Raw genomic sequence first — 14252 nt, 5'->3', positions numbered from 1 at the left:
AACGTTGATAGATGAAAATGATGATATGTCCACTGAAGATACCTTTGGAAGACACGTACACTATAATGATTCACTCAAAAGATCAAAAAATCCTTAAATTTTAATGAAAAGACCTTAAGAATACATGTTGAAACAAGCCTTTTCAAAAGTAGTAGTAATAATATGTGTTAGGTAGTGCGGAATGGGAGGATGGTGAAGTGGGGGTGAGGGAGTAGTGTGATACGTGTGTGTTGTCTGGGGTGGGAAATGTGGGTAGAGGTTAATTAGGGGGGTAATGGTAGTGAGGTAAAGTATTTATTTTTAAAACAGTTGATATAATATAATATAATATTATTTAGTTATTTTTAAAACTAAAAAAATTAACTAATAATTAGTTATAAAAGAAATACTATTTTATTTGTTAAACTAAAAACATACCCTTTTTTGTTATTTTCAAATCTTTTAAAACAAAATCACTAAAATAAGATAAAATTAAAATATCTAACTTATACTTATAAAAATACTTTAAAAATAAAAATAAGTGTAAAACCTTATGTTTGGTTAAAAATTACGTGTCTATAACAATGTATTAGATGAGCTAAGTTTTAATCCATGAAATATTTTATATATATATATATATATATATATATATATATATATATATATATATATATATATATATATATATATATATATATATATATATATATATATATATATTTCTAAAAAAAAAATTAATTTTGTTATTCATAGTTTAAATAATAATCTACTCAATAGATCTAATGCATCTATTAACCTACAATAAAAGAGGATAATGAAAATTTTAAACATAAAGGATATTTTTTATTATTCCAATGGAGAATGAAGAGTTATAACGGTTTTCAAGACCTTATTATAATAAATAAATTAAAAAGCATCTATAAGAAAATAGGTAAGAAAGCACATAATCGGGAAGTCAACCAATGAAATTTAAGAATCATTGCAAAAAAAAATTACTACCTCATGTAAATCAATTTTTTATTTGTTTATACAAATGAAATTAGGCATGGAAAAATCATTGCAAAAGAAGATATACTACTGGTAATTAAATTATTGAAAAGCTTTACTATCTCAAATAAATCAATTTTTTTTATTGCACAAATGTGTAATGACCGGCTAGGATTTTTGAGAAGTAAGACTATTTTGACTCTTCCTGTAAAATTTGAAATATAATTTTGAACAATTTAATTAATGGAGATTATTTAATGGTCAGGTAATTTAGAATAGTTGTGTATTATGGGAATATGAATTTATTATATATTTAAAAAAGAAATATTGAAAGTGAGTTATACTCACTACTCACTTATAATACATATAGCTAGGGTAAAAGGAACAAGAGTGGTTATCTAACATATACTGACTTTGAAGGGAACACAAAAGAAGAGGACTCAAACAGGAGTAATTGTGATTGAAGACGAGTGTCTTGGTAAGACTAGTAAAACTCATTCTGGTATTTGTAGTTTTTATTGTTGGAGGAGCTTCAAGTATTATTAGTTTCAGTGTATAGATTATTGGATAAAAGAAAATGTGTCACCGCATTAATTATTGAAAATTGATGTTTAGTTCTTTCGATGTAGGAAGTAGATCATTCAGTATTATTAGGAAAGTTAAATATATTAGTTTATTGGAATATAGTGGGTAAAAGATAAATTTTCTTGTTTTCTTTGTGATTGGGACCTGTTATACCTAGTTTTAATATTAGAAATATAATGGTTGCAATTAATGAGGTTCGGGAAAATTTTTGGAGTCATGTTGGTGTGCATTAATAGAAGGTGAACCCTTTTGTTTTTGAGGGGTTAAATTTATTTATTATTAATTAATTATTTGTCATACTGTTTTAATATATTAAGATAGGTAAATAATTATTAGGTGTATATTATATGATTTAGCATTGAATTTTAGGATATTTGGAGAGATTGAGGTTCATACCTCAAATATGAATTTTTTGACACATAAATTATATAAAAATTAGGAGCTTGATTAGAGATATAAGTGAATTTTTGGGTTTAGGTTAGACATATAATTATATGAGTGTCTACGAACTCACGTGCTTACGATTATTGCATAATTGATAGATTGTGAATGTTCTAAAGCTTTACAAAAAGGAAACAAATATCTTGAAAATTTGTGGCACATATTCGACATTCAAGGTATATTAAGAAATTCATATTTTATCAAAGGATGTTTTTCTAACTAAAGGTTAAAAATGAAATAGACCATGAGTAAGGACGAAAGATTGAGGGGGGGAGGGGGTCTCGTACCAATGGTGTGAAAGGCATCAATACGAGTGCATGTGTCATAAAGGAAAATTTTAGTACTATAAAAATGCGGATTTGATCCGAGAATGACAAAACATATGGGCATTAGCTGATGTACTATTGACTTGAATTCTTTTGTGTGATTATGTTTCTTTATTGAACCCATGTAATTGTGATAGATGAGGTGGTTATATATTGTCTTGATCCTCGATTAATTGAGATGCATTATTTTCCTGTGTTATTGAAACATATTATGCACATGCGTTGACATGAGACTCAGTATAAGTTAGGCACGTGGAGATCATTTGTGCGGGGGATTTTGAGATTTTAATATTTTAATTTGGACACATGGAGACCGTTATTGCGGATATTATTTGATTTTAAGATAATGCGTTGACATTGTCTCCACATAAATGTAGAGATCGTCCATGTTGATATATGAACATCGCGAGTCTCTTATGGTTCATAAACCATCGATTTATTTAAAAGAGTATCATGTAGATACCGTTGAGAGAATACTTAAATCTGAGGCATATCATTTCATGGTGTCACATTGCATTGCATCTCATAATATTCTTCATTCTTGATAATTACTTATTTTATTGGTGGTTGAAAGTACTTGATATTTGATTACCTTATTTGATGAAACTTGACTGGTAAGTATAATATATAGACTTGTATAAGTAAAGAATTGATTTTTCTTATATTAACTCTCTTCACTACTTCTTCGTTGTTGGTCTATGAGATATAATAGGTACACGTGGTTTCGTACTCATACTACACTTGTTGCACGCTCTTGTGGTACAAATTCTATTCCAAGTACAAGCACACTTCATGGAGCTTTTTATGTCTGAGATTGAAGTATCTTGGAGTTGTGGTGACATGCTTGACTGCTTCGTACCCCACACCTCCATCTATCTTTTATTTATTTTGTTATTTTGGTCTTCAAACATGATATCCTTTATGTTTAGTTTTAGAATTACACCTTATTTAGAAGCTCTTATACTTCTGGCACCACTATTGGGTGGTAGTATAACATTCTGTAGGTCATAGTTTATGAAGAACTTAGTGTTGGTGATTTTTACTCATTGTTTACCTTTTTACCTTATTCGTTAGTTAAAATAGGTAATATATGTTGGGTTGACTTACCTATTGATTGGGAACATAGGTTCAATCACGACTTGTGAAGGGTCGTAGTAATTTGGTATCAGAGCCCTAGGTTCGTCGGTCTCATAAGTACAAGAGCAATGTCTAATAAATTCTTGTAAATCAGTATGATGACACTCATACCTATCTTTGAGAGACTATAGAACATTTAAGAAAATTCTAATCTTTCATTCCTTATCGTGCACACTTGACTGTTATGATTCTAATTTTGAAATCTCATCCTCTCTCAGATGGTGAGGACTCGTACATCTGTAAGTGGTGATCAAGAGCCTATTCCTGCACCTGCTTCTGGGAGCACTATTCGAGGTAGAGGCAGGGGACAAGTTCCAGGTCGGGGTAGGGGGTCATATTGCAGCACCCATGGAAGGCCAAGTACCAATAGCTACCTAAAATCATGATATGAAAGTACCTCTTGATGCAGATGTTATTCATGGGGATGGAGATGTGCAGGATCATGTCGAAGGGGGTGGACCAACTCAAGATACACTGGCTCTTATGCTAGGACTTCTAGAGGGGATGACACAGGCTGGAACATAGTCTGTCACACGTGTTGGAGGTTAGCCTCCAGATCAAATGGTTGCTCTAGATTCTCAGACTCTCTTGACTCAGCCAGTTGTTGTTGTAGCTCCCTCATTAGATAGTATAGAATTTCCAGGTATCATGTCACTTTTGGCAAACACTCCTTCCATGAACATTGATAAACAAAAGATGTTCGGGAGGTTTCGACTGATTAACCCTCCAACTTATACTGGTGACTTAACTAAGGATGCATATAATTGTAAAGTAAGTTGTCATGAGAGGTTGCATAATATTTGATTTGTGGAGTCTCGTGGATTGACTACATAGTGTTTTAGATGCCTGGCTCTTCCAAGTAGTGGTGGAGGTATTATATTAGTAGTAGACCATCTCGATCCCCTCCACTACTATGGAATAAGTTTACTCATGTATTTCTAGACAAGTTTTTCCATGTAGTAAGGAAGAGCGCAAGAGGGTCGAGTTCAAAGATTTGCAGCAAGATGGTATGTCAGTCGCATAGTATGGGGGTAAATTCCATGCCTTTGCTAGGCATGATTCGATGATACATCCCATAGAGGCTTAGAGAGTTAGAAGTTTTGTTAAAAGGAAATTATTGTGATTCATCTAGGAGTTTCTCAGGTTGCTACTTCTGGTGTTCCGTTCCAAAAGGTTGTAGATGATGCTAAGAAGTTGAAGATGATTCATCGTGAGAGATGTGAGCAGCGTGAGGCCAAGAGGGCCCGTGAATAAGGTGATTATTGTGGTGCTCCGCTAGGAGTCAAAGTTACTTAGGGAGAGGTTATCACTCTCAATTAGAAAACCCATTTATGATGTTATACCATCATCTGAGGCAGGTTACATTGGGCATAATTCTTTCATTTTGGTAAATACTTCCAAGGTTCATCTTCCAAAATTGTATGTTGTGGAGGGAATTGTGATCATTCAGGTTCTTTTCATTGGGCTAGGTCTTGTAGGGGTAGTTTTGAGTGTAGTGATAGTTTTGAGTGTAGTGATACTTTGTGATATATCGCCCTTGGACCAAATGTGGTGGCTCACATCAGTGTCATGCTTTGACTTTCAAGGATGTACAACCTCCAACTAGGGGAGATGTACAGAGTGGAAGAGGTGGTTCTCATTCAGGTAGAATTGTTTCTCCTTCTATTCGAGGTGGTGGTCGTGGAGGTTCACATTTTGAGGGCAGTCATTGTCACTGTTAAAGTTTTTGGGGTAGGCCAGAGGCTGAGGCTTCAGATGTTCTTATCACGGGTAATATTTAAGTTAGTCATTGAACAACCATTGTATTATTTGTTCCAGGCTCTACTTATTCTAATGCGTCCACATATTTTTCTTCGAGTCTTGATATATTATGTGAGTCTCTTAATTTTCCTGTACATGTTTCTACTCTTGTTAGGGATTTTGTAGTGGTAGATCGCGTGTATTGACTATGTATAGCTACCTTGATGGGAGATGACACTCAGATAAATCGAAAGGTATTAGATATGATAGATTTTGATGTTATTCTTGGTATGGATTTGTTATCTCGATATCACGCAATTTTAAGTTTTCATGCCAAGACACTTGCATTAGCTATGCATGGAATTCCCACAGTATAATGGAGAGGTTCTCTTAGTCAACATCCTAAAGGGGTGATATCATTTCTTAAGGCTCGTCACTTGGTAGAGAGAGGATGTTTGGCTTATTTGGTGTGATATAATTTCTTAAGGCTCGTCAATTTGTAGAAAGAGGATGTTTGGCTTACTTGACGTACATTCGAGATAATAATGTTGAGACTCGTATGCTTGAGTCTATCCAGTGGTATGTGAATTTTCAGAGGTATTTTCAACAAATTTACCAGGTCCTCCACCTGATCGTGATATTCATTTTTGTTGATGTAGAGCCTGAAACTTAACCTATTTCTATTCTTCCTTATCGCATGACACCAACTGAACTGAAATAGTTGAAGGAACAGTTGCGGGATTTGTTAAGCAAGGGTTTTATAAGACCAAGTGTATCTCCTTGGTCTGCTCCACTTCTATTTGTGAAGAAAAAAGATGGATCAACGCGTATGTGTATTGTTAGAAATAAATACTCGATACCTCATATTGATGATTTATTTGATGAGTTGCAGGGTGCTTCAATTTTCTCCAAGATTGACTTGAGATTTGGCTATCATGAGAAGGTTAGGGCGGAACATATCCCTAAGACAACTTCTCAAACACGTTATAGACAATTCGAGTTTTTAGTGATGTCTTTTGGATTGGCTAATTCCCCAACAACTTTTACGGACTTGATAAATGGATTGCATAGACCGTATTGTTTTAATAGATGATATATTGATATTCTTCATTAGTCATGAGGAACACAAGCATCATTTGAGGAATGTTCTTGGGATTTTTAAGGAGAAGAAATTCTATGCAAAGTTCTAAAAGTGGGAGTTTTGGTTTAGTTCAATAGCATTGTTGGGACATGTAGTGTCCAAGAAGGGTATTATGGTATACCATAAGAAGATTGAGGTAGTTAGAGATTGGTCAAACCTGCTTCAGCCATGAGATTTGGAGTTTCTTAGTCCTAGAAGGTTATTATCAACGGTTTATAGAGGGGTTCTCATCCATTGCATCCCCATTAACTAGATTGACCCATAAAAAAGTGGTTTTCTAGTGGTCTGATGAGTGTGACGTAAGTATTCAAAAGCATAAAACTTTATTCAGTACTGCTCCGATTTTGATCCTACCAATGGAGGGAGAGGGTTTTGTTGTATATTCTGATGCCTCTAGGATAAGTCTTGGTTGTGTATTGATGAAAAAGGAAAGGTGGTAGCTTATGCTTTGAGGCAATTGAAGGTTCATGGGAAGAACTATCCTATTCATCATTTGGAGTTAACGACTGTTGTATTTGCATTGAAAATTTGTAGGCATTATATTTATGGTGTGCATTGTGAGGTGTTCACGGATCATTGTAGTATTCGGTATATATTCTATCAGAGGGATCTGAATTTAAGGCAACAGACATGGTTGGAGTTTCTCAAAGATTACAACATGACTATTCTTTATCATTCGAGTAAGGCAAATATGGTAGCATATGCCTTGAGTCAAAAGGGGGTAAGTATGGGTATTATAGTCTTGTTACATGTTGGCAAGCGTCCTTTATCTAGGGATGTCCAATTCTTGGCCAATAGCTTTGCAAGGCTTGATATTTCAGCTATGGTGTTACCTTAAATAGAGTCTAGGACATCCTTATTGGACCGGAAACAATTTGATGACGGTGATTTATGTAAGATTTGGGACAAGGTGTCAAAAGAAGAAGTCAAGGATGCAATTCTTGATAGTGAGGGAGTTTTGAGGATAAAAGGTCGTATTTGTGTTATTTGAACCGGTGAATTGACTATTTGATCATGGAAGAGGCCCATAGTTAAAGGTACTCTATTCATCTGGCGATACTAAGATTTGTCGTGAGTTAAAGCAACATATTGGCGGTGTCGTATGAAGAGGGACATGGTAAATTTTGTATCTTGATATTTGAATTGTCAGCAAGTGAAGTATGAACACCAGAAGCCTGGAGGTGTGACTCAAAGAATGACCATACCTAAGTGGAAATGAGAGTGTATTGCCATGGAATTTGTGGTAGTGTTACCATGTACATTGGGTAAGTTTGATGCTATATGGTTCATCGTGTACCAGAAGCCAAGATCTATATTTAAGAGGTAGTTCATTTGGATGGGGTTCCCATATCTATTATTTTAGATCAGGGCACACAATTTTACATGTCATTTCTTGTGGTCTTTATAGAAAGAGTTGGGCACTCGGGTGGAACTTATTACCTCCTTTCACCCTCAGACTAACGTCCCGTCTGAATGGACTATTCAGGTTTGTAAGGACATATTGTGGGTGTGTCTGATAGACTATGGTGGTCACTAGGATTAGTTCTTCATATTAGCAAAGTTTGCTTATAATAATAGTTACTATTTGAGCTTTGAGATGGGACCTTTTGAGGCTTTATATGGTAGAAAATGTGGATCTCAATTGTTGGTTTGATGCCATTGTAATTAGACCGTGGAGTAAAGATTTGTTAAAAGAGTCCTTGGACAAAGTCAAGTTGATCCAAGATGGACTTCTTATGGCTCAGAGTAGGCAAAAGAGTTATGCGGATCAAAAGGTTCGTGATTTGGAACTCATGGTAGAAGAGCAGGTTCTATTGAAGGTTTCATCCATGAAGGTTGTCATGACATTTGAAATAAAGGGAAAGCTGATCCCTAGGTATATTTGTCCTTTCAAGAGTGTTGATCATATTGGTGATGTGGTGTATGAGTCGTCTTTGCCACATGGTTTGTCGAGTGTTCACCCTATATTTCATATTTTGATACTGAAGAAGTATCATCAGAGTGGTGCTCATGTGATCCAGTGTTAGATGATCAGAATTTGACTTTTGAGGAGCTGGTAACCATTTTAGATAGGTAAATTCTAAATTTGATGCCGAAAGAGATATTTCAGTAAAGGTTCAACAGAAGCATCATTCGATGGAGGAGACCGAGTAAAACATGAGGAGTAGGATCTTCAACTTTTTGAGCGCTCAGGTGCCTTTTATTCTTTTACCGTTCAAGGATGAACGTGCTTTTTAGTGGTAGGTGATGTAACGACCCGCTAGGATTTTTGGAGAACTAAGAATATTTTGACTCTTCTCGTAGAATTTTAAATGTAATTTTGAACTATTTAATTGATGGAGATTATTTAATGGGAAATTGATTTTAAATAATTGGTTATTAATGGGAATATGAATTAATTATCAATTTTAAAAAAAATATCAAAAGTGGGTTATACCCACTACTCACCTATAATCCATATAGCTAGCGTAAAACGCACGAGAGTGGTTATTGATCATATTCTGACTTTGAGAGGAAAACAAAAGAAGAGCACTCTAAGAGTAATTGCGATTGAAGACGAGTGTCTCAGTAAGACTAGTCAAACTCATGTAGTTGTTATTGTTGGAGGAGCTTCAAGTATTATTAGTTTTCGTGTATAGATTGTTAGATAAAAGAAAGTGGGTTACTGCATTAATTGTTGATTGATTTTTAGATTTTTCGATATAGGAAGCAACATCTTCTAATAGAAAATCATTGTCTAATGTGAATAAATTTAAGGCTTCAATGATTCAGTATAATTACGAATGTTAAATATATTAGCTAACTGTAATATAGTTGGTAGGAGATAAATTTGCTTGTTTACTTCGTGATTGGGACCTGTTGTTCCTAGATTTAATTTTAGAAGTACAATTGTTGCAGTTGATGAGGTTCAGGGAAAACTTTTTGAGTCATGTGTAGGTGCATTAATGGAAGGCGAAACCCTTTTGTTTTTTAGGGTCACCACTGGTTCTGTAACCAGTCGTTAAATTCATTTATTATTAATTATTTTTCATATTGTAAACCTAGTCTTAATATATTGAGATAGATAATTAATTATTAGGTTTATATATATGATTTAGCATAGAATTTTAACGTATTTGGAGAGATTGAGGTTCAATCCTAGAGTTTAAATTTAGCAAATGTAAGTTTTTTGACATATAAATTATATAAAAATTAGGATCTCACCCAGAGATATAAGTGGCTTTTTCTTCAAGGTAGCTATATAATAATATGGGTGCCTACAAACTCACATGCTTACAATTATAGTATAATTGGTAGATTGAGAACTTCTGAAGCTTTGCGAAAAGGGTTAAAAAAATCTTAAGCAATCGTGGCATGTATTCGGCATTCAAGTTATTTTAAGACTTTCAGACTTCATTGAAGGATGTTTTTTTAATTAAATATTAAAATGGAATAGACTATGAGAAATGTGAAAGACGAGGTTCTCGTACCAATGGTGTGACAGACATTGGTAAGATTACCGGTGTGTAAGGACCTGAGCAGTCGTTGATTGGCACAAGAAAAAAATTGAGGAAATTGCAAGGCCACTGTCCCCCCAGGGCGGGCCCGATACCTCTAGGACAGCAGCACCACAACGGGGTAAGTTGGTGCTAGAGTGGAATAGGCAAGATAAAATGTAAATAACTCAAAATCCTATTTCCTTATTCTTTCTAAAATACCTAGATTAGTCGTAAAACACCCTTGAAACCTCAAAAAGCTGCTCCAAGTTTGGAAACAGAGAGGGAATTATTTCTAGCGTAAATATGTTGATGGATTGCGAATTTTCGGCCAAGATAACTCTCTCAAATCACAATAAACAGGATTCAAAGTCAGTAACTCTGTGTAACTGCTTGGTGATGTACCGTGGTTTCACGGTATTTTTAATGCTTTTTCCTTAAGTTTAGTGTGTGTACAAAAGCCTTTTTGTATTGATTTTTATGTAAGTTTCTCCCTATTTGCAGGAAATCTGTCCAAAGATGAACGCGGAAGTTTTTGAGAGAGAAATGCAGAAGAGACCACCTACGGAGCTTATGACGGTCCATCGAGTCTGTGATGGTCCGTAGGTGGCATCGTAGTGAGTAGAGAAGCTGTTGAAGGCAGATGGGGAAGTCTGACCTAGTGTGGGATTACGGAAGTCCATGACGGATCGTCATAGCCACGACGGTCCGTCCTGCTGGTTCGTCGTAATGATCAGAGAGTAACCCTAGTACCCAAATTTCATAAAGTTAAAGTATTATGGAACGGAGACCCTCGACGGACCGTCGTGCTTGGAACGGTCTGTCATACCTGTTCGTTGAGGGTAATGAAGAAAGCAGCAGAAGAATTTGTAAAGTATGGGACGATGGAGTCCATGACGGCCCTTCATGACCGCTACGTCCATCACGAGGTCCGTTGACTCAGACGCGTTTGGACAGATTTTCAGTAATTAGAATTTTTTTTATTAGGTTTTTGTTTTTATTATAAATAGTTCAAAAAACCTCGTTTTGGGGGGTTAGACTTTTCGATAATTTTTAGTTCTCTTGTTCAAGTATTGAAGAATTAATTTCAGTAATTGATACACTTTTTTTGGAATTGATTGTTGGTGTTTTTGTTGATTAATCGAGTGAATTTCTGGATTTTATTCTTTCTCATTAAAGTAAGTGCATGAATTCTTATATTAAATATATGAATAGTGTGATTATGACCATGGGTAACTAAACTCCATAACTAGGGTTGTGGGAACCATGGGTGAATAATGAGGTAAAATCTAACTAAAATAGCAATTCTAGAATAGTGTCTTGCATGTATTGATAATTCTTTCGTTTAGAAGTCTTTTTAACAGATGGCCAACGTTAGAACACACCTTAATGCTACTTGCTGGACCAAGGAGGTAGATAATAGGAAAAGAATTATCAACATAGATTTAGTGTACACTATCTAATAGGCTAGTGTCGGTATGTACGAAGTAATAACTTAGTCAAATATCGAATACAATGCTTAATATGAGGTAAAGGTAAGGCTTAGTATAGCAACACATGTAGCCGGACCAAGGTGAGGAGTGAAATTTTCTAGATGCCGGACCAAGGATTTAGAGATACATAACTTATCACTTTACAGGCATGATACTGGGAAAGAATTGTTATAGTTAGAATTATCAAGTTAGGAACTTGTGGGGAACACTTAAGCCCTAGTTACTTTTATTAATTGATTAAGCTCCGAGATTTGAATCTGTAGTTGTTTACTTTAATTTAGTTAATTATTTTCATTAATTTAGAAATTTAAAAACCCTTTTTTTGTCTTTTGTTTTCTAGGGAAATAGTTGACTAAATAATAGTAATAATAGAATAAACTTAAGTCTGAATTATTTTTCTCGTGGGATCGATCCCAACCTCATTACTTGGGTTCTTTACTCTATACGACCGCTTTACTTCTTATTAGACAAGTAAGTTTGGGCGTATCACTTGGTGCCCAATTAATTTGGTAGTTATAATTTGTTCTTGCTGCTTAGTATAATGTGGATCGCTAGTAGAATTCATGCATAAACATTCATGCACCAAATTAAGGGATGATTATGTTGTGATTCTAGCAGGCGCATAGAATGCATATTAAAAAAAGGAAAAACCCATGTCCTAGGGTTAGGATTAAGTGAGGGTTGTGATTCTATGATTGTGTGATGTATGTTTTTCTTGCTTCATTATTATACATGAATGCATGTGAATGCGACATTATTGATCACACTAAATGTATATGAATATGAACAAATAACAACATGAAATGTATGATTCTTGAGAATAAACTTGTGATTGTGGTATGTTGAGTGGATTAGTAGTCATGTTTCGGCATAAGTAATTGGGATCGGTTGCCACGTTCTAGCATAACTAATTGGGATCGGTTTCCATGTTCTGTCATAACTAATTGTGATCGGTTGCAACATTTCCGCATAACTAATTGAGATCATTTGCCACACTCTAGCATAATCATTGGATTGGGTACCACGTTTCAGTATGCTAACAATTTAGGTTGCGTTCTATGAGAGGACCAATGACATGATATAATTGTGATATTTAAGAATCGTAAAGTTGAAAGTGGTTTGTAATGATAAATCTTCTTGTAATTTCGCAGATTGGTTATATGGTTATGGGGTCTTATATCTTATTACTATTTTGTGATGAGTGGACTTAATACATATTGTGTTGTCAAAAGAATTAGTAATGTAAAGGGTTCAAGGGACGAATTAGTTGAGGGTAAGTGTTGTATGTGTGTTGTAAGGGTAAGAAGTGGGGGTAGCATACCTATATAATGACTTAGGTGGATTTCACCTTGGAGGAATGATTTTTGGTAGGTAGTTGATAGCTTGTGTAATGTGTTATGTAACAAGGATAATGCAACTTGGAAGAGAAAGAAAGGGGTATGTTGTGGGCTATTAGTCGGAATGGTTGTAGTGCATGCGACTGTGATCAAGAACTCAGTAAGTAGGTCGATCTAGAACTTAGTAAGTAGGTTGATTAAGAAGTAGTTGGTGGTTAGTGTTCTAGTGAAGTTCTGAGTTATAAGAGAGGGTAAAAATGGAGAAGCGGTAGATTTTATGACATGCTTATAACTAGTTGGTTTCTTATATTATGTGGTGGGCTTCGTGTTGACCAATGATGCCTACTAATATGTGTGTTTTGTACTGAAACTACTCTTGCTTTTTCTTTTGACATAGTCTAGTTGCAGGATTAATGATGTTTCATTAGGTGAAGAAGAAAAAAAATCTCCAACAACTTCTGCTTTTCATTCAGCATGGTGGGAGCTTTGTCTTTTATTTATCATGTATAATTGTGTACTCTTAGTAGATCTTGTACATGTTAGAATAGATCCTTGGGGTGTTAATTACCTTACAATTCTTAACTAAATTGTGTTTAAAGGTTCTTATTTATAAAATTCTATTAGTATATGTTATTCCCATTTATTTAATTTTCCACATGTTTTAAATTAATTGGAATATGAGGGTTCTTCTACTTAAGTGGTAGTATGTAGGTGACCCCAGGCCTAGTGGGTTAGGCCGTGATAAATTCTGTTAGAGCCTTGGTTACCAGCCTCCAAGTACAAGAGAAAAATCTGGACTAATATATTGTGGATTGGTGTGTTGACGTCCACATCTAATCTTGAGGAGGCTAAGAAAAATTCAAAAAGTTGTTCCACTTTTGATCACCTTTCGTGCGAGTGTCGCTTGTGATACGAGTTGAGTCCAATTGGTATCTCAACAAAGTGAGCCGGACATCGTGGTCACGACTGAAGGAACAGAAGCAAGGTAAATTGGAACTGAGAAGGTTACAATTGGTATCATTCCCTAGGGGCGGTTAAAGACATGGATGTTCATTAATGGTCATCCATGGAACGAAGTAACTAATTAAGAATTTGTACTTGTCTGTGAGTTTTAACTTGAAATATGTGAATGTGTGCTTCTTATTTCTTGAAATAACTCTAAATGTGAAGGTTTTAATTGCTTAATTGTGACGATATGGCAATGTTCACTCTAAATGTGTGTCTAAACTTTGATATGTGCAATGTGTTGGCCTAATTGATCGATGTTATGCGAGTTTTAAATGTTTGAGTATAGTGAAACTCATTATATAAAGAAGGCACTAACTTTATTCAAGGAGAGGGACTATATAAAACTACGAGGTACGTTGAAAGGAAGATCTAAACATGTTTGGCGCTAATGTAATAATCATGTGAATGTCTGAGTGTAACCTAAGATGTGTGGGTTATGGTGCCGAATTAACAAAAACAAATTGGTCCCTGTATTATGGGATTGACTAGATGGTAGAAAATGATTATCCTTGTATGAGAAGTATTCTAAAATTTGTTGGGTAAAGCTGGGAACCTTTGGGGTATGTTAGAAAAGCGAAAACCCCAAGAAAAATAGTTGGCAG

General features: G+C 34.9%; 1 protein-coding gene across 1 annotated transcript; it reads left to right on the top strand.

Moving 5' to 3' along the window:
• The first annotated feature begins 7955 nt into the window (after nt 1-7955).
• On the top strand, nt 7956-8363 carry LOC138338396 (uncharacterized). The gene has a single exon (XM_069289353.1). The coding sequence runs from the start codon at nt 7956-7958 to the stop codon at nt 8361-8363; it is 408 nt and encodes a 135-aa protein (XP_069145454.1).
• The last annotated feature ends 5889 nt before the right edge of the window (nt 8364-14252 follow it).

Source organism: Solanum lycopersicum, chromosome 9 (genome assembly GCF_036512215.1).
Source record: "Solanum lycopersicum chromosome 9, SLM_r2.1".
Lineage (NCBI taxonomy): Eukaryota > Viridiplantae > Streptophyta > Magnoliopsida > Solanales > Solanaceae > Solanum > Solanum lycopersicum.
The sequence above is the reverse complement of the archived record's forward strand: the minus strand, read 5'-3'. Positions and strand labels throughout refer to the sequence as shown.